The 22,306-nt window shown below is 35.9% G+C and overlaps 1 protein-coding gene across 4 annotated transcripts in view; it reads right to left on the bottom strand.

Annotated features, from left to right (window-relative positions):
• Positions 1-21,491, bottom strand: part of CA5A (carbonic anhydrase 5A) — a 48,051-nt gene extending 26,560 nt beyond the window's left edge. Inside the window, exons 1-3 of one of the 4 annotated variants that reach the window (XM_074286248.1) lie at positions 21,334-21,491; positions 17,586-17,673; positions 14,371-14,568 (exon numbers count right to left, since the gene is read on the bottom strand). In XM_074286248.1, coding sequence (XP_074142349.1) covers positions 14,371-14,568; positions 17,586-17,646 — 259 coding nt within the window. In that variant the 5' untranslated portion in view covers positions 17,647-17,673; positions 21,334-21,491. Of the gene's footprint in view, positions 1-14,370; positions 14,569-17,585; positions 17,938-18,313; positions 18,440-21,333 lie in introns of those variants that run through there. The other 3 variants (XM_074286249.1, XM_074286250.1, XM_074286247.1) reach the window with 3 other exon arrangements.
• Between the last annotated feature and the right edge of the window lie 815 nt (positions 21,492-22,306).

Below are 22,306 nucleotides of genomic sequence, written 5' to 3'. Positions count from 1 at the left end.
TATTCATAAAGCATTCTAGTTTCTTTGTATCTTTGCTTGTTTTAACTAATTTTCTTTTTTAAAAAATCTTTAAGTGACATTTAATTTTTCAGATTTATAAGTTTTTTTTTCTTTTCATATCTAACATGTCCACTTTGGCCTTCTCTCCCACAGCCACATCTACCATAAACCTGAAGGTACATTGTTCTGCTGCTGCCATCGTCGTGGGCCCCCATTGGTGATGTTTCTTTCCATTGAGTAGCACCCCAATTAGTGCTAGTAACACCCACTTAACTACTTAACATTGGTTAGCTTTTACAAGGAAATCATTCAAGTCTATAGCAAAAACAAATATTCCTTTCTCCTCTCTCCCAGTACTTCCCATATACCACCTGGAGAACTGGAGTCAAACTTAGTTCAGCTCCCATATAGCATTAGTCCCAATAAGTTTATGGTCCAGAAGTCACACAATTTCTAGATGAACTTGCATCTCAGATACTGCTGGGATGGAGTTATGGAAATTACTTCCAAAGGTTTCTAATTGTTCCTTAAAGTGCAAAACTTATCCTGGACTGTGGTTACCAGATTCCTATAGCCTGCCCTCCCAGAGTTTTAAACTCCCATGGTTGGTAGAGTCTCCCATCAAAGCGGGAGCCAAAAGTCACTAAATGAAGCCAAAAGAGAATGAAGTAATAAATATTTCTTAAGTGCCTGCCGCGTGCCAGGCGCTGTGCTAAGCACTGGGGGATGCAACGGCGGCTGAAGCTGATAGACCTTTTTGAATGCCTTGGCAGCTAGTCAAACATACAGTTTTTCAACATACAGTTAGTCAACCAGAACTATGAAATGTTTATGCATGCTCCAGTGCCTTTCCCTTACACATCACCATGACTCTCCCAGAAACAGGCTCCCAGTTTCTCCATGTGAAGTGATGCCATCCCAAGCACTCTGCAATATGTCAGGCCCTTTATGGAAATCTTCCAATTTCAAGGATAGATGAAAAAAGTCAAGAAGAGGAATATAGAAAAATGCAAGAGTAAAAATTGGAAAGAGAAACATGTTATCAACAAGTGTTCATATTAAGTGTTAATTATGGGCCTGACACTATGGATAAAAAGAAAGTTTGAAACCATGATTCCTGCCCTCAGGAAACTTACATTGGAATGGGGAGACAGGGAGTACCTAAGTATATTATAGAAGATCTACACAGTGCAGGTGAGAAGTAATCTTAGATGGGAGTAGACTTAGGGCAGTCACTGGAGACAGGACTGGATCATGGAGATAGATGTGAAAAAAGGGAAAAATGCAGGCAAGAAAGATAAAAAGAATGTGAGCCACAGAATCATAGAATCCAGAGCTCAAAGATGTAGCAGGAGCTCTAGAACTCCTTTTTTTGAATTCAGAACCAAATGGGATGATAACTTGTCCAATGTCTCATGAGTAGAGAATGAAAGAAATAATCCAGGTCTACCTCCAGGTCTACCAAACTCCAAATCTAGAATCCTTTGTGACCTATATATAGGCTTCCAAAGTTTCTTGAATTTGGCAAAGAATATAAGAGGACAATTGGCTGTTTTATCAGCTTTTGCATTTAACAGGTCTCTCAACCCCTCTCTGAATCATTGCCAGTATATTTCTGGTCATTAGGCCTTTCCACTGGAAATAGAACAATACTAATAATGTGCTAACATTTATATAGCATTTGGAGATTTCTAAAATGCATTGTATATTCACAAGATCCTCATGTGGCAGAGAAACATTTTACAGATGAGGCAACTAAGTTTCAGAGGTTGGCTTTCCCATGCTCACACAGTAGAAGTCAAGCCCAGGTCCTCTAGAGTCTAATTACCTTTCTTTTCTTGCTCTCTCCCTAGAAAAAAAAAGATGCTCTTTAGTGAGAAAAATACTTCAGATGACTAAGTAGGGTTTCTTTGAGCCATCTGAATAAAACAAAAGGATTTACAAATATTAGTTTGAAGAGTTTATTCTCCTTGGACATATATGGTCAGCATTATTATTAATATACTATAATTATAGTCTAGTTAATAATAATAACAATCCTACACAAAATCTTAATCCAATACTAATTGTAGTGTGGAGAAAGTATGGCTTCTATTCCTTGAACAGAAAGTTCTGACAGAGTCTGCCATGACAGGATGGTTTCAATATAGTCCTAGCAATAGATTTAATCTGCTTTTTGAAGTCTGGCCTACTTCTCAGTACAGAGGCTCATCGTCAATAACCTGCTTACATGGGGATGAATCTTTTGGCCATTCTTGAAATAAAAATAGAAAAAAAATTAGTTCTCATCCTTCCTACCTTCTTTTCACAGTGTCAAAGATCAAAAAGGGAGGAGGGCAGAGAGAACTAAGAATCACCTTGTTTTTAGAATTTCTACAAATGTTAACATAGCAGATGCTATCAACAGTTGAGATTCTTGTCCAATGGCCTGTGAATGGACATTCTGGCAAAAGAACCGAGTTATAGCAATGTTGGCATTCTCACTATAAATGAAACCCAGAAGTAATGATGGATATCACAGAAGGAAGGATGACAGGGTTTTGTTTTTTTGTTTTTTTTTATGTTTGTTTGTTTTGAGAAGCTAATAAAGGACTTGGTAGAATTGTATTTACTGCATGCCCAAAGGCAAGAAAAAAAGATAATTTCATCAGACATTTGGTCATCTCATGTTGTAGTGCTCATAAGAATTTACCAAAAAAAAAAAAAAAAAAAGCAACATGAAAATAATCACAATCACAGCTTATTATGTACTAATATCCATTACAAAGAATAAGGAGTTTGAGAATTCACATCAAGAGTTTGTTAAATCTTTCTAAATTAAATCAACATTCATCATATATGTATATATATCTTATACATATACATATGTATGTTGTTCCTTCCATTAGAATAAAAGCTCTTAGCAAGCAGGGACTGGGTTATTATGGGTTTTGGGGTTTTTTTTTTGCCTTTCTTTGGACACCCAGTGTTTAACATGCTGCAAGGCATATATTAGATGCTTAATAAATGCTTACTATTGTATAAAATATACTTTGAAATTCAATGACTTTAATATAAGAGTAAAAATAAATAAGAATCATAGGAAAATGGTGGAAATTGCATATCAGAAATAAGGAAAGAAGGAGAGCGAAGACATGAAGACTACATAAACCTCACACTTATATATTTATTCTTATCTGTATTGTAAGAGATTGGAAATGACATTGCTGAAGAGGGACTCCCTATGATCGGTGAGGTACTCTGGTAATTCTTATCTGCCTGTGATGCTGTGTTGGGTACAGTGAGTTCTAGAATGCTGAAAAACTGCCTAGAAGAGATCTATGTCTACTCAAAAGAGTTTATTTAACCTAATAATTCACACAGAGAACACCCTGTGCATGAAGAATATCTATTTTGATATGGATAACCTCTAGAACTTATCAGTAGTACAGATATCTGAGACAAACAACAAAAATGAGCAAGTAAAATCATTGGAGGATGAGAAAAGTCTGGTCTTCAGAAAAATTAGAAAACTCCTTTAATGACCTGAAATTTACTTCAGAATGAAAGGCCAGACTCTTAGATATCAGTACTTTGCTGGCATTTATTGTATGGCACTGACTCATAAACACTAAATTCTTCTACGAATTAAAAATTTGCATGATCCTGAGAACAATGAAAAGGTTTATGGTGACTGTGAGCAGGCTTCTACAAATTAAAAATTTCACAGAAGAAATAGAAAAGTTTGTCATTCTGGGGTGGGTTTGATTTAAGTCAGCCCTTTACTAGTAGTGTTTGATATCAGTATTAAATGAGATAATCGCTGTAGGTCATTAAATAGTTTTTTAAAAGGAGATTTTCTGAGACTCAGTAGTAGAAGAATACTCAACAAAAATAGCTATTGAGTATACCTTGAATAGACATAACTGGGTGAAGCTCCCTTGCCTGAAATGGCCCATAATTTTTCATCAGCCAAGCATCAGAGCTTCTCATTGCTATTTAGGACTTAGATGAGCAGGAGGTGATATCCGTAATAGCTAGAATTTATAAAATCCTATAAGGTTTGCAAAATAATTCACAAATTTTATCTCCTTTTATTCTCACAACAATCTTGGGAGATGCATATTATCCCATTTTACAGTCAAGGAAACTGAGATAGACAGTGACTTACAAGTCACATACTTATTAAATATCTGAACTAGGATTTGAACTCAACCTTCATGGCCCCAGATTGAAGTACTCTATTCCTTGTACCACTTAGATGTCATAACAACTTTCCCCTTTATTCCTGCGAACTAAAGGCTTGAGGACGGTTCCAATACCTTTAAAGCAAACTAGTCTAAAACTTGCATGGGATGGTGATATTGCTCCCAACATAGCTGTCAAGTGGGAAACATGATTATAAAAGAAAATGGACTGTTCACATAGTGAGAATGAGCTAAGTTAACAGGCACAGAGCCCAAGGCCTCCACTGGCCTCCTCAACTGTCAAGAGAAAATCAAAAAGGCTCCTAGCTGTTGGCCGGATGGCCTGTGGAGATCCTGTTTGTAGGAGGATATGGACAGACACGGTTGGGTTGAGAAAGGTTGAAGAAGAGGTTGGGAATTATTGAAAGGAAAATCCAGATTGATGAGATCATATCGCCACTTGAATATTTGAGTAATAATAGCAATGATAATAAGTGACATTTATACAGCGATTGAAAGTTCCCAAAGCGCCTTGCAAACATGATCTCATTCAAACCTCTCAGCAATACTGCCAAAATGCCAGTGTTCTGGTATACATGAGATCTCTGTCCCCATTTGTACTGACATGGAAGAATTTCCTTCTTAGTTCTCCAAGGGAGACAAGTCCATTTTAATTCTAAAACTAAACATGTTGTCAATAAATACAGATAATAAAGAACCTCAATGTCCCGGGGAATTGAAGATCATACCATTTACCCATTGGCGATATGACAAAAGGCTCCGAATGGCTATTACGATCAATGATTTAGAATTGGCAAAGTTAAGTGCTTTGGACAAAGTCAGAAAGCTGATAAATGACCGAGTTGGGATTCAAATTCACGGCCTCTGATTTTAAATTCAGGGCATGTTCCTCTTCCCTAAGCTGCCTCTCCCAAAGGGAGGTAGATTGGACCATGTACACTGCAGAGCCAGGTCGCCTTCACGAACAAAAAGTGCACACGTTTTGCTAATTATTTGGCAGAGATCAGGGGTGTAGTCTGGGTCTGTGCAACAGAGCAGAGAAAACTGGCTCATGTGGCTTTCGAATCCATGACCTTGGATCTCTTTAGCCCAGTGGACGAATGTTTTTCTCCCTGAAGAAATAGGATCCTAGCGTTTAGAACCAAACCCCAACATGACCCTGACTCGCAGGGCTCCAATGTGAACTGCGGGCTTTTGGACCAAAGTAGGTTTTTATTGGGTTGGTTTGCTTTTCTTGATGAGGGATCTCAGGCTTCTGGAGAGAGCAGAGGACCCAGAGCATGGTTCCTGGAACATAACTATTCTCTGGCATTTGGGGGAATGAAATTCTTCGGAGACTTCAACCTTTAATGGAGGCAGTGAGTGTGAATGTTCTGCCAGGAGCTGAGCATAATGACTCAACCAGAGACATTCAAATCATAAAAGCAGAAGCAGCAGTGAATGGAGACGCAGATGAGTGCATTCCGCTAATTACCTTCGACAGGTCTCCTGCTCTTGGCACATGAAGGGTCTGAAAAAGTAGATGAAAAGCACATGGATATATTGCCCTGCATCTCCCCTTTCTTCTGAATTGGAAAAAGGGATAATGGTCATCCCCCCAAATAACTGTTTATGCAAGCCAGGAACTTCAGAGAGAAAGACACATTGTCTGACCTAAAACTCTAATGGAGTGTGATGTCAGTGGAGATAATACCAGGGAGTCCACAATCGAGACTGAGTGAAAGCCAAAGGTAGAAATCAGAGGCCTGCCAAGCTGTTGGTAAGATTCTAGGATATAGAATATAGAAAGAGACATTCGCTCATTCAACAATTATTTATTAAGTCTATCAGGTGATTCAGTAGGCAGGATACCAGAGCACCTGGGTTTAAGTCTTGTAGCTTATTAGCTTTCTGACTTTATACAGATCATTTAATCTCAAGATTTTTTTTTTATTTCTAGTCATATAAAAATGCTCTAAATAACTATTGATCAGAGAAATGTAAATTAAGACAACTTTTAGGTACCACTACATGCTTCTCACATTGGCTAAGATGACAGGAAAAGATAATGATAAATGTTGGAGGAGATGTGGGAAAACTGGGACACTGATACATTGTTGGTGAAGTTGTGAACTGAGCCACCATTCTGGAGAGCAATTTGGAACTATGCCCAAAAAGTTATCAATCTGTGCATCCCTTTGATCCAGTAGTGTATCTATTGGGCCTGTATCCCAAAGAGATCATAAAAAAAGGGAAAAGGACTTCTATGGGCAAAAATGTTGTAGCAGCTCTTTTTTTAGCGGCAAAGAACTGGAAACTGAGTGGATGCCCATCAATTGGAGAATGGCTGAATAAGTTTTGATATATAAATATTATGGAATATTATTGTTCTGTAAGAAACGAGCAGAAAGATGATTTCAGAAAGGCCTGGAGAGACTTACACGAACTGATGCTGAGTGAAATGAGTAGAACCAAAAGATCACTATATAAGGCAATGACAAAATTATGTGATGATCAATTCTGATAGAGGGGGCTCTTTTCAAGAATGAGATAATTCAGGTTAATTCCAATAGACTTGTGATGGAGAGAGCTATCTGAACCTAGAGAGACAGCTGTTGGGACTGAATGTGGATGATAACATAGTATTTTCACCTTTTTTGTTGTTGTTTGCTTTTTGTTTTCTTATTTTTTTCCTTTTTGATCAGATTTTTCTTGTCTATTTTCTTGTGGAAATATATATAGAAGAAATGCACATGTTTTACATATATGGATTACTGTCTGTCTTAGGGAGGAGGTAGAGGAAGGGAAGGAGAAAAAATTTGCAACACAAGGTTTTGTAAGGGTGAATGTTGAAAACTATCTTTGCATATATTCCAAAAATAAAAAACTATTATTTAAAAAAAAGTTGCACAGTTTAATGGATACCCAAATGTAATGTAATCAAATGCGTTAAAAGTTGTTTTTAAAATAAAAAAAATGATATGTTAAAAAAAAAAAAAGGATCTGGGCTTTTTTGTTTGTTTTTAAGGAAAAAATTTGAAGATAGAAGAAAGACCCAATAAGCATAAATGTGACATAGCCTAGAAATAATTGCATTTTTGTTGATATTATTCAGTTGTTTCCAACTCTTCATGATTCCCTTTGCAATTTTCTTAGCAAATATATGGGAGTGATTTGCTGTTTCCTTTTCCAGCTCATTTTACAGATGAGCATCTGAGGCAAACAGGTTTAGTGACTTGTCCAGTATCATATATCTAATAAATGTCAGAGGCTGGATTTGAACTCAGATTTTATCTCCAGGTCCAGCACTTTATCAACTGTCCCACCTAATTGCCTAGCAATAATTACATAAGAATTGCTAAAAGTGAAAATCAGCTGAACAAACTAAGCATTTATTAAACACCTGCTAAGCGATGTTAGGCACTGTATTAAATATTAAGGAAATTGAGGCTGACCTCCCCAGGATCATATAGCTAGGTAGTATATGATAAATTTGAACTGAGTGCTCTATCCATTGAGCACCTAGTTACCATCAGCTGATACCAACCAAAAGGCATGTCTTGCTTTTATATTTTCTTTTCTCCTTATCATTATTTCTATTTTGTCTCTCTGTCTGTTTGTGTCTATTACCATCACTAGGGAACCTTCTCCTTGAAGGTAGATTCTATCCAAATTTATCAGTCAATATACATCCCCATTATTATTATCCTCCAATTTCCAGGGCATTCTGTTTATTTTCTCAGTGAATTTAGTGGCTGGCTCAGTTTCCCTATCATGCTACCTACTGCTTCAATACTTCTAGATTCCAAATAAAATTGAGGAATAAACAGTACAGTTGGGTTATTTCAGAAATTGTTGCATGTCAGTACAACCATTTTGGAAAGTATTTGAAAATATATAAATAGTCTAAAATGTTTATATCCCTTGACCTTGAGATTCTACTACTACCATTGATAAAAGAGTTGCCATATACATCAAAATATTTATAGCAACTCTTTTTTCAGTAGCAAAGAATCAGAAACAAAGTAGGGCCCATCAATTGAGGAAAGGTTAAAAAAATTAAAAGAAATTTATTCTAGGATGAAGAGAAGGATGGAAAAATCTATATTAACTAATTTGGAGTAAAATAAGCAGAGCCAAGAAAAGCAATATACACATTGACTACAATAATTTAAATAGAAAGGAGAATCCTTACCCTCCCAAATAAAGATAAAAAAAATGAGTATTGCAAAATTACAAAGTATGTTTCCACATAGAAGATATGAGATGCTCCCAATCTACCCCTTTGTGAGGTAGGAAACGCAAATTATGATACATTGCCCATATTTTTAGCCTTTTGCAATGAAATGATGAGTTTGGCTGATTTCTTTCCTCTTTTTTTTTTTTTTTTTTTGTCTTTAAATTCTTTTTTGTTATATCAGATGACTCTCTAAGAAGGGAAGGGGATACTGGGGAAATTTTTGGCGATTAAGAAAAAGAAAAACAGAAGATCAATTGAAAAGGAAAATATTTTTTTAAAGAGAAGCAATTGAGTGGCTAGATTTACACTAAAATCATTAATGGCTGAAGGTCAATTTGGAAGGAAAACACTGGTGGATTGTTCCAGGAATCTATTTTGTCCTCTGCTGGTTAATGTATCAACCAACTGGATGAAAACACAAATAACATACTTAGCATATTCGTAAGTGACACAAACGTTGGTGGATTGGCTATTATCTAGTGGAAACAGCATTGGACTTGGATACAGGAAAAACCTAGTTTTGAATTCTGCCTATAAATTAGATCATGTATATCAAGAGCTTTGCAAACCATAACATGCTTTTAAAATACCAATTCTGATTAAAAGAGATATTAACAACATTCATTTTGGGGTTTTGATAGTAATTCTTTCAAATTAGAGAAATCTTGATAAGCAAAGTCTAAGAGGATGGAATTAAATAGAAATGTAAAATCTTCTGCTTGGGTTGAAAAAAAATCAACTTCACAGGTGCAAGAGAGTATAGATAGAAACTCATCTGGAAAAGATCTAATATTTTTAGTGGGCTTTATATGAGTCAACTTTTTATGTGGTGCAACAGCCAAAAAACTTGAGATAATCTTGGACTACATTGGGAGAAATTGTGTCCAGACTGTAGTAGTGTCACCATCTGCCCCCAGATCCTGGTGTATAGTCCTAGCCCCCAAGGCCTTTACAATCTAATAAAAAGGATCACTCAATTAATGGACAAGCATGTGCCAGGCAATGTGCTAAGCACTAGATGGATGGAATTCAGATTGGAATATAAGAAATGCAAAATTCCATGAGAAGAAGGGAGAGGGATTATTAAATAAGGGAGAGAACTCAGAACTGCTAAAATTAGGAAATTTCATTCACTTTTTTTTCTCTAAAAGAAAATTAAATCCCTGCTGTAAATAAAAAGAATAATAAAAAGAAACTTGACATGTCTGTAATTCATAATGAACAAGTTTGGCCCTTTGAAGAGAGTTGGAAATATATCTCCCTTCATTGAAGAGATGGGAATCTATGAGTGTGGAATGTTAAATTAGATAAGATAGATGTTTAAGTGCATTTTTTCTCTTGTACAAGAGAAGGATAGGGATAGGGGATGCTCACTGGGCAAGATGGAAATATCCAGAAATAAGAAAAATAAAAGACACAAAGGAAAAAGAAAGTCGAGGGTCAAAATTTTATGAAAACTGTAGCAGCAGTAAAGATTTTGGGGGAGACATAAGTGAGAGTCCCATAAAACTAAAAGGGATCCCTAGATCATAGAAATATTGAAATCTGGCGACTCTGAAAAATTTATGGTAAAAAAAGCTATCCATACCCAGAGAAAGAACTGATTGTCTGAAAACAGATTGAAGCATACTTTTTAAAAAAACTATATTTTTCTTGACTTTTTTGGGGGGGATGGGGAAGGAATTTATGTTTTCTTTCACAACATGACTTTTATGGAAATGTTTTGCCTTCTCAATGGGGTATGGAGTAGGAGGGAGGAAGGGAGAGAATCTGAAACTCAAAGTGTTAAAAACAAATGCTAAAAATTGTTAACTAAAAAAAATAAAATATTAAACCCCCCCCAAAAAAGGAAAGAAATACTGAAATCTAAGGGGAGAAGCTCTTTTAATGACTGAATAGACGTCTGTTTGTCAGTCCAGACACTGATCTCCTACTATAACATATCATAGACACAGTATTTACATGCAAACATTGGGTCACCTTGAGCACTCCTGTCCCCCAATCACTTTTTCTAATCCAGAGGCCACAGCCATTCAAATAGCAATACCATTTAGACTCTATCATCACTGTTTCCAAATGCTAAAATCTCTCCTTGCAAGTAGCTCTTGGACCAGCATGCACTTGATCTCTGTGTAGAGAGGTATAATTTAGGGCTGTCTATTTCCATAGGCTGCCTTCATACCTTATTCTAATATATATTGCTCCCACTCCTAATTAGCCACAAAATCCTATATAGTCTCAAAATATCTAGGAATCTATATCCAGAATTGAAAGGATATTGATTCTGTATCCAAAATCCCAAGATTTGACTCCCAATTCTGGCTTTATTGGCTAGGATCTTTCAACCTCAATTTCTTGGAAATGAGACACTAGGATCTGTAAGGTATCTTTTCATCCTGATTGAATGATTTATGACTATGATATTCTCAAACATATCTATGACATCATACTCCATACATGGCCCTACCTCTCCAGGGATTCTTCGAACTTTTAACATTCTGCTTAAATGACTATCTAAACCCTGGGATTGGACCCAAAACTACTTTAACTTCCCAGGAATCCTCTAGATTCTCTAGAATCTCTAAAGCTAGGGCCATGGCTTGACTCCAAAGGGACTGTGGTCTAAACCCAAGAAGTGTGTGATCAATCAACTGGAAAATGAGAAAATGCTTTACTTCCAAGCTTGAGATGGACTCAGAGTTAATTGTGAAATTTACTGTGGCTTTAAATTTATCACATAGACCCCAGAAATTACTATAAGTCAGGGCTTGAAGTATTGCTTTATTGCTTAAGAATGTGATGAAGAAAATGTTAATAAGGGAGATTTAGTTGAAAAGTGCGTCTCAGTATGTAGTTAGACATTTACCAGCTCACTGGTAGACTCCCTCTCATCCTCCCACTAAAAGCCAATGGTAGGAAAACAACAAGCTCTAGAGCAGCTTCTAGTTTAGGGACATTTCACCCCACTGCCTCAGGAGCTTTTATCTCATGAATTTGCATGTAAGAAATATCAGGAGGCTGGCAGAAGGAAGACTGCTGTTTCCAGAAGACAGGCCAGCAGTGCTGGCCAGTGTGATCCCAGGCTGTGGCTGTGGGCTAGGAGGATCGGACACACACATGGTGAGTGGGATACCACAGGGAGCAAGAACATTTTCAGGAAAGTATGACTGGGGGTTCTGGCTGTGGCTTAGGAGGGGAGAGGAATCCCTGAGGTTGAGACAGAATTCAGAAAATAACAATAACATTGTGCAACATTATCCACAATTTGGGACTAAAACTTGATTAATAATATACTGCTAAAAATAAAACAAAATAAAAATAAGCAAGCAAAGAAGAAAGAACCTGACTATAGATAACTACTTGGGTGGGAAAGAAAATCTGGATTCATGTTCAAAAGAAGATAATGAGATTAAAAACAAAATAAATCAGTGATGAAGACAGCCATCTACACCCTGAGAGAGGACTATGGGAACTGAGTGTGGATCACAACATAGCATTCTCACTCTTTCTTTTGTTGTTTGCTTGCATTTTATTTTCTTGTTTTTTTTTCTTCCTTATTGATCTGATTTTTCTTGTGCAGCAAAATCACTGTATAAATATGCATACATATATTGGACTTAACATATATTTAACATAATTAACATGTATTGGACTACCTGCCATCTAGGCCAGGAGGGAGGGGGAAGGAGGAGATAATTTGGAACAGAAATCTTTGCAAAGATCAGTGTTGAAAAATTATCCATGCATATGTTTTGTAAATAAAAAACTTTAGTAAAACAAAACAAAACTTCTCCTTTTCCAAAGAGTAACACCAAATGGTCACATGTCCAAAAAGAGTTCTTGGAAAAACTTTAAAAGGAATTCAAAAATCAAATAAGAGAAATCAAAGAAAAATAAGAGGGAAAAAAGCAATCCAAGAAAATTATGCAAGTTAACCAATTGGGAAAAATGGTACCAAAACCTTGAAAATTAGAATTGAGCAAGAAGAATTGAATGATGATATATCTAATTATATAAAAAATAATAAAACTAGGAAAAATAGAGGAAAATCTGAAATATCTTAGAAAAACAACTGATCTGGAAAACAGATCAAGAAAAGATAATATAAGAATTGTCAGACTCCTTGAAAGTTATGATTTTAAAAAAAGAATCCTGATACAATATTGCAAGAAATCATTAAGATGTTTTGAAAATAAAAGGCTTTAATTTAAAAAAGAAATCATTAAGGAAAATTGCCTTGAAATTCTAGAACAAGAGGGTAAAGTAGAAAAAGAAAACAAAATTACTGTTCACCACCTGAAAGAGATCCTAGGAGGAAAACTTATAGGATATCATAGCTGAGTTTCAAAATTCTCAAGTTAAGAAGAAAATATCGCAAGCAACAAGGAAAAATGACTATTTTAGAAATACAGCCAGATTTCATTCCAAAAGACTGTAGGACTTGAGAACATTAAATGTCAAAGAGTAAAAGAGATGAGGTTGCATTCAAAGATCCATCCAGCATTTGCATCCAGCAAAGTTGTAATTCTGCATGAAAAAAAAAGTCATTTGATGAACTGAAAAACTTTCAGATATTTGTAACAAAAAGACTAGAACTCATTGGAAAATTTGATATATAGGATTAGAAGAACTATAAAGAAAATATTAAAGACTAGATATAAGACACTGATTGGTCAAAAGATGAAAGTATTATAAGTTTTTTAAAAGGCCAATGACGGGACTTATCTCTAAAAACAATCCCATTTAAACATATTTTCCCCTACATAGTTCCCTCATTCCATTTTATAAGTATTAACTTCCCCTGGTTTCATTTGGGGAAATTATAACTTAATTGGGGAACTACAGCAGTAGCTTCATAACTGCATAGAAAATTCTACCCATCTCTCCACTCCCTTCAATCCAGATCACTTCATGGCTGCCCTTGGAAGCCAAGTTCTATGCTCTGGACCCATGACCAGAAAGAGTCTATCCTTTCCATTTTTTGTTTTGGGTGGGACAGATAAGTGGCATAAGGATGAGCAGTCAAGGATGGATAATGATCTTCCTTACACATCTAATTATCTTTCCCCACAAACCAATCCTCCTTCCAACTTTTTGTATTACTCTTGAGGGCATCAGAATATTTTCAGTCACCCAAGGCTCACAATCTCTGTGTCATCTTCCATCACTCTATTTATCCAATCAGTTGTCATCCCTTACATCTGTCTCCTCTGTATTCACAGTCATCCGGATAGACCACACTCTATTCTCACTCACCTGGAAAAGCAATTACAGTAATTTCCTTCTTGGTCTCCCTTCCTCAACTCTTTTCCATTTCAATACAGGTGCCAAAAATGCTTTTCTTAAGCATTGACAAAGGAATTATCCTCAAGAACTTCAGTGACAATAAGATAAAATGTTATTTCATCTTTATCTCATCTTTTTAAAATATCTATTTTATGTTTAAGTCTTATGACATCTAATTATTACTATGATCATAGACATTATTAATGAATGATTATTTCAATCATGTATTTGATATTTTCTTGATAAAGATACTAGAGTGGTTTGCCATATCCTTCTCCAACTCATTTTACAGGTGAGGAAAAAAACAAACAAGCAAGTAGAGTCACATAGGTAGCAAGTATTGGAGACTATATTTGAATTCATAAAGATGAGTCTTCCTGACTCCAATCCATGCGTCACTTGTAAATATATACATAATCTCAAAAGACTCAAAGTGTTTTTACCCATCAGGTGTTCAATCAGACAAGTTTGGAGATCACAAGATATATGAGAACTTAGACCAAGGTCAAGGTTTCTCTTTATTAGAGAGGCTTTTCTCAGATCTCTCTCAAGCTTAGAATTCCTCACTGCCTTCCCCTTTACAAACAGGACAGAACAGGGAGAAACAGAGAAGTAGGAGATCTGGGAGGAAAGATTGGATATTATTGATTAGGTCAGTAGATGCAAGTTACTACTTACCCGATCCATCAGTAGAATCATCAAATTCAACCTGGAATAAGTATCCTGTATTCCATACATGAAGACAACAAGAGGGGTCATAGTGGATTTTCAGAGGTTTCAAGTGAGGGTCATAAACACTGTCTCTCCACTGAATATTGATAGGAGATTGCTGAGTGCCTCCTGGTACAGATATGGGGCTTGTCCAGAGTGGATGTACTATAATCCAGAGAAAAGTAGACTATATTAACGAAGCCATTCTGCCAAGCACCCCATAAGCCCAACCTGAAGCATTAGAACCTTGGGCAAACCAAGCTGCTATTTGGATTTTGATTCTGTAAAACCAAACCAGAAATTAGATGCTCTAAAAGAAAAGAAATCAATGTAATATTTTATCTACTTGCCTTGAAAGGCAATTGTTAAATTTTCATTATAGACATTTATACATTGCAAATCAGTAAACACAACGAATCAGCACTTGATTTATTATTATGGTGATTTCTAGGCTTAGAAAATGATGGGGAGAATGTTAATAAAGTTGATGAAGCTTTAAAATGTCTTATTTTCATAGTTTTTTTTGGAGAACCAGTGATTAAACATTTTACAGAACCACCTCAAGGGGAAATGCTCAGCTGAATGCTCATTACTTGATAAAACAATATAGACTAGCTTACAGAGGACTGGAATTAGTCACAAGACTTCTAATTTCTAAATCAGATAGATAGGTAATCTGTGGGACAATAGGCAAATTACTCAACTTAATCATTTCTTCCTTTGCTAAGGGAGGGTAGCATAATAATACCTGCCTCTCATAATAGTTGTGAGGCTCAAGTAAGATTAGATAGATTGATGTATTAGATAGGTAGATAGAAATAGATAGATAGATAGAGATAGATTAGATAGATATATAGACTAGATACTTAGATAAATAGATTAACTAGAAATTGATGATAGACAGATATATAGAGATAGATAAATTAGATAGACAGAATAGATAGATGGATAGTAAAATAGATATTGATTAAATATAGATAGATATAGATTAGATAAGAGATAGATATAGATAGCTTAGATAAAGATAACTGAGATTGTTAGATGGATAGAAAGATGCACAACTAGAGATAGATGATAAAATATATAGAAAAATAGATATATACATGTGTATTTTATATTTTTTCTAGACTGATGGCTCAACTTTATTCACTTTACAATCAGGCCAGACAGATCTGACCAGCTCTTCTTCATTGCTAACTTCACCTCTTGTTTCAGTGACTTTATAGAAGTTTGTCACCCTGACTTATACACATCCCATCCCTGAAACACATTCCAGCCTCGCCTCTGGGTCAGAACCCCTTCTTTTAATGTTCATCTAAAAGATCTGGTCCCCATAGTTGTAGTCATATCCCTTTCCCCCAAATTGCTTTGCTCCAATTTTGTGTGTACATATATATTCACATACATTCATATATGTATATGTTCATATACATATACACACATGTATACATATATGTTCATATATATGAGAAAATAAGCCTTTATCAAGTGCCTACTATGTGCCAGGCACTCTGTAAATTATTTTACAAATATTATTTCATTTGAACTTCACAACAACCATTTTTATTCCTATTTTACACTTGAAGGAACTGAGACAAACAGTGGTTAAGGGATGTATGCATACAGTATATATTTCTTTTTTTGGGTACATGTTATGTCCTACTGAGAAAACTGTTTCTTCTTTCTCTATATTCTCAATCTTTAGCACACTGATTGGCACTTAATTAATGGTTAATGGATGAATGGATGAATGAAATGAGATTGGAAATGCATTTTAACTAAAGATGAGAATTTACTACCTGCTGTGATTCTCACTTAAAAGCTATTTTTCTGTCTGTAAAATTTTGAGTTTACTTTCCATCCAACTGCTAATGCTTCAGGCATAAATTTGATTTATTTTACTGTTACTTTCATGGAATGTGGTCACAGTGGGTGGACTTTCCCGGTGTCAAAATGACATGAACACAGACCCAGATGATGAAATACATGGCCACCATTAATGTTTATTCACAAAGAATCAAAAAAGGTCCCTTGTCATTCTCTTGCAAAGTTAGAGAGTGGTGTCAAGAGAGTGAGCATAGGTTAGTGATACTAGGTTAGGATTCTGTTGTAAAGGATAGGGGGTGAGATTCTTGGTTGTGGAACTTTCAAGAAATGTCTATTGATTTGGCAAATAGACACTTAGTTGACTAAAATCAATTCAAATACGTACTCTTAGCTTGGTTGAACTATATTTCCATGGCCAAAATAAAATGGAAAACATAAGTAATTATTAGATAAACCTACCTTTAATGCTAATTAATTAAAGAATTTCCTCATGATTCAGACCAATTCCAATAAATTTGTAATGGAGAGAGCCATCTGAATCCAGAAAGAAGACTGTGGGGACTCAATGTGGATCACAACATAGGATTTTCACCTTGTTTGCTTGTGTTTTTTTTTCTCATTTTTTCCCTTTTTGACCTGATTTTCCTTGTGCGGCATGATAAATAAGTGTTAAAAATTCTTTGTATATATAATTGGGAAAAATAAAATTTTTATTTTAAATAAAATTTAATTTAATAAAAATTTATTTAAACAAAACAACAACAAAAAGAATTTCCTCAAATTTTTTTCCCCCTCAAGTTAGTTTTAATATCAGCAGCACCATAAAGGGAATAGAATGCTGGATTTACCAGTAGGAGAGACCTTAATAGATTTGGCCTGACCAGGGCAGCTTGTAGGTGCTGTGGATAGAGCACCAGCCTGAATTCAGGAGGACCTGAGTTCAAATCTGTCCTCAGACACTTAACACTTCCTAGCTGTGTGACCCTGGGCAAGTCACTTAACCCTAACTGCCACAGGGGAAAAAAATTTGTTCTAAAGTGGAATGGGATGCTTCTAAGGTAAATTCTCCTCCACTTGAAATCATTAAGTGAATAAGAAGAATACTACTTGTCAGTACATTGTAGAGAGGATTCTCACATACACTCACTGCTCTTAATTCAATATCATTTAAACTAGATCAGATTACTTGCTGTCTTGGGGAGGGGGGAAGGTAGTGAAGGTAAGGAAGGAAGGAGAACAATTTGGAACACAAAGTCTTACAAAAAAATGTTAAAAATTATTTTTACATGTATTCGGAAACTAAAACCTTATTGAAAATTTTAAAAAAGAAAAAGAATAACCATGTATTGACTTACAGGATTTATTCCTATTTCTTAGAGCACAGGATCCCCCAGCACATGCTCTTTCTGGTATCATCGGGTGACTCTTGGGACTTCTTCTCACCTGCTTGCCAAAAAACAGGGAACTCAAACTTCTGAGGTTGTTGAAGACCAACGTCTTGGCTCTAGACATCCTGGGCTGTTCTACTCTTGAGCCCAAATGTTTCCCAGATCCCCAGTGGACACTCTGATTTGTACCTCGAATATTTTGATGGATGGAAACTTATTCTCCCTTTGAGGAATATTATGCCCAAGCTGGACTGTGCCTCCTACACCATGCAAAAGGCCACCCAAATCTCAAAGCTAAATTGTTAATCTTCAAACAATCCCTGTCCTGACCCTTCAACCCAGGCTGACGTGGAGTTTTGTTTGAGGATGGAGTAAGACAACCACGATTGGCTGTATGGGTCTGATTTGTGTCCTTTGGTTTTGTCAACATAGGTTAGCTGACCAACATGATGAATGAATTATTTTCAGAAGAAGACTTAAGAAAGGATATAAGATAAATTAGTGTATACATGATTCTGGCCTTGAGTGAAATGACACCATATGACAAAATAAAGCTAATTCTAAATCAAACAAGGAGAAAGAAGGAGCAAATGAATAGTTTGACATTTAAGAAATGACCCTCTTGATACCCAGCCAGACTGATGCAAAATCCTAAATCCTAAAGTTTGGCTGCTTTTGCTTTCCCTTTCTCTTACCTGTCCTTGTTTCTTCTTTAAGTGTCCAAGGCCCCAGATGTTTTCAGATATCCAAAATAATCACAAATAATGTGATTATAGATCCCAAGATGTCTTAACAGTCATGTAGTCTAGTCTCCTTGTTTAACAAATGAACATACTGAGGTCCAGAGAGTCCAAGGTCACACAGGTAGTTAATGGAAGAATTAGGGTTTGAAGTCATCTTTTAACTCCAAATTTAACATTCTAAGCTTGTCTTACTTTCTGCTGTTTTTAGTCAGTTTCTCTAGCCAAGCTTTTCTACCTCTTTACCTCTTGTCTATCTATATCAAAACTGCTTTTTAATAGGAAGGCAGTATGTCAGTCCTTCATACTTTAGTGTGAATTTAAGTCTTTATTTCTTTCCCAAAGGAATATAAATTTTAAGTCATTCCTGAAGCAGGAGAGGAAAGGAATAAAAACTTTTGTCTCTGGATAAGGAAGTTTAAACAATTCCAATAAGTGGGAGAGTATTTTTTTGTCTGTAGGAAATTATTTCCTCTAGAAAAGAGCTTTAGATTAGGAGTCAGAGAGCTCAGATTCAAAATTGATGGATGCTATTTGTGTTATCCTAAGCAAGTCATGTCACCTCACTCTTTGTCACAATATTTTCATCTATAAAAAGAGGAGATTGGATTAGATAACTTTATGGGTCCCTTCTGCCCTTTGACAATACTTCCAGCAACTACTCATTTAAGTTATGGTCTTATTTGGACTTGATGTCAGGAAGACCTTAATTCAAATCCTGCTTCAGATACTCATTAGTTGTGTGACATTGGGCAAATCCCTTAACCACTGCCTGCCTCAGTTTCCCTTTTGGCTCTATATCTATGAGCCTATGGCAATGGCTTGTGCAAAGTAGGAACTCAGTATTTAGCTATAATTGAATGAATGAACAAATGAAAAGAACACTCTGCTTGAAAATTCCACAGCTAGATTGTTCGAGCCATTTTGTCCAAAATTCAGATTGTGTAAAATAGACATCTAGCAAATATTTAAGCAAATGGCGTTTGTTTTTAAAATGGCTCATGAAATACATTGACTTTCAATAATCTACATTCCTGGAAAAATGAAGAACATTATATTGTCAGGACTGATCCATCCTAAAGGTAGTTCTTAGACATTAGGTAAATATTAAAAGGTAGAATTTAAAGGTAGATATTAAAAGCATTGGCCCTGAACCCCAAGTCCCAAAAATGAGGTCATCTAACCTTTCTGGGCTTCAGTTTCCTCATCTGTAAAATAGCAGTAAGTAGTCTAGATAAGTGCTGTCAAACTCAAATAGAAATAGGGATCTCTAAACTATATATAAGAATTCCTGCAGGTTGCATATTCATTTAGAAAATCACACATTTTTACATATTTCTTTTGTTATTAATTTATCAGCACAATAGAATCAAATGGGACCTACATTTTAATTTGGTCCATCCATGAGTCAGGAATGTTATGAGTCCCATGTGGCCCATAGACTGGCTTTTTGCCCCCTCTGTTCTCTCTATATGTCTTCCAAGACCTCTTCAAGCCCTCAATCAAAAATATTATGGTCCCATTCTGTCCCTTACTGAAAACTGAATACTTAGGTCATTAAAACACACAAACAGCAAATGCAGAGATATGTAATTTATGTGAATAGGACCATGCTATGTTTCTTTTTGTGCTGTCATTATTCTTAATATTTTAATAATTCCTTACTCCATGAAATAGGAAGACTAAGTGTATCCTCTGTCTCTTTGGAACCTTTCAGTTGGAGAAAAAGGAAAGAAGGAAGGAAGGAATGAGGGAGAGAGGGAGGGAGGAAAGGAAGAGAGAGGAAGGAAGGAGGGAGGGAGGAGAGAGAGAAGGAGGAAAGGAAGAAAAAAGAAAAGAAGGATGGAAGGAAGGAGGAAAGGGGGGAAGAAAGAAGGAATGCATGAAGGAAGGAAGAAACAAAGGAAGAGAAAAAGAAAGAAAGGAAGGAAGGGAAGGAGGGAGTGGGAAAAAAAACATTTAGACTTCTAAACTAATAGTATTTTGATTAGACTTATTTTCCTCTCCAATCCCTGTTATTTTTGTGTTTCAAAAAATCTGGATCCAAATAGTATTGGGAAAGAAAGTTGTAGATAGATAGATTCACCTCATGGTTCTTCCTTTAAAGTCTTTGTCTATATCTACCTTCTACCTGGGCATTTCTTTCCCAATCCTCCTTTCCTCCTTTCTTCTCCTTGAAAGTAAAGGTTCTTGACTTCAGATAAGATATGACAAAATTTACCACCCTCCATTCATTGGATAATGAAAGGAGACTGTGGGTGACAAATGTGCATAGATAGACTGATATGATATTATGTTTTTTTTTTTTTTCTCAATTGTTTTTCTTTCTTAGAAGGGAATGCTTACTTGGTCTGGGGGATGAGGATAGACAGGAAGAGAAAAACCATGTTTGTCAATTACTGTGATATAAAAATGACAGGTATCAATAGAACTTTAAAATATAAGCCATATAAGATGATGAAGTACAGGCAGTAACCCAGATGAATTCTCCCAACATTTTCTTCCAAACAATTTTAAATTTAAACTCTTCTTATCAAATTTTGGTGCAGCAGAGCCAACAAAATGTCAGAGTGAGATATTTTTCCAGCCTCAGACAAGTTAGGAGGTCCAAAGGCGAGGTCTGTGACACTGGTGTGGGGCTCTGCCTGGAATGTAGCAGCAGGGTGGACTTTGGTGCTGGCCCTGACAACAATAGCAGCAACAACACTGGGAGCTCTCAGCCTAAGGACAATAATGGAGTCAAACAACTTGTCAGAAAGAGATCATAGGGGACCTCAGCTGATACTGAGTGCAGCTGATGCTGATTGACAGCTCTATTGTCCATAAGTAGTCTTGTCTCACTCTCATTTTTGGTCTATATATATTCCTTCTAATTACCCTATAAAGTTCTTAATAATTACAAGTATTATATTGCCATGTAGAAATATAAACAAGTTAACCTTAATGAAGCTCTTATATTTTTCTTTTCTGTTTACCTTTTTGTGCTTCTCTTGAGTCTCTTGAGTGAGTAAGGACCCTGCTCACAGTTCCAAGGAAGCAAGGAGGGCTCAAACTTGTGTTTGCAGGAGAGCAGAGTAAGTGGTCACAGTTCTAGGGTCCAGAGAATTACTAGCACTTGCAACTGCAAAGAAGCAAGGACTCTTCTGGATAAAGACCAGAGGACAAACCAGAAAAGTAGTAATCACAGATCTTCCAGATTACATCATCTTGTAAACTTGTAAGAGACAGAACTAGCTCTGAAAGCAGTAGCAAGAAAAATCCTGAAGCTTGGGACAGTGCCTTCCCACCTCCAGATGAGCAGAGACAAACTTTAACAAACTTCAAAATTAGGAAACAGGCTGGAAAATGAGCAAACAACAAAAAAGGAAATCACACATAAAAAGTAATAGAGTGGTTGAGAAGACCAGGACATAAACTCAGAAGAAAATAACCACATAAAAATATCTGCAAGCAAAGGCTCAAAGAAAAATACTAAACAAATACAAGCCCAATAACAATTTCTGAAAGAATTAAAGAAAGAGATTAAAAATATTAGAGGAAATATTGGAGAAAGAGAGTGATAAAAGAAAATTATGAAAGGAAAATTAACAGTTTGGTAAAAGAGACACAAAAAATACTGAAGAAAATAACACCTTAAAAACAGAATTGGCCTAATGAAAAAAAGAGGCACAAAAATTCCCTGAAAAAAAGAATTCCTTATTATTATTCTGTAAGAAATGACCAACAGGATGATTTCAGAAAAGCCTGAAGAGACTTATATGAACTGATGCCAAGTGAAAAGAGCAAGACCAGGAGATCATTATATACTTCAACAATAATACCATATGATGATCAATTCTGATGGATGTGACTTTCTTCAAAAATGAGATGAACGAAATCAGTTCCATTTGTTCAATAATGAATAGAACCAGCTACACCCAGCAAAAGAACTCTGGGAAATGCTCTGTT

This window comes from Sminthopsis crassicaudata, chromosome 2, assembly GCF_048593235.1.
Source record: "Sminthopsis crassicaudata isolate SCR6 chromosome 2, ASM4859323v1, whole genome shotgun sequence".
NCBI classification, from domain to species: Eukaryota; Metazoa; Chordata; class Mammalia; order Dasyuromorphia; family Dasyuridae; genus Sminthopsis; species Sminthopsis crassicaudata.
Note: the sequence above shows the minus strand (reverse complement) of the source record. Positions and strands in the feature narration are given on the sequence as shown.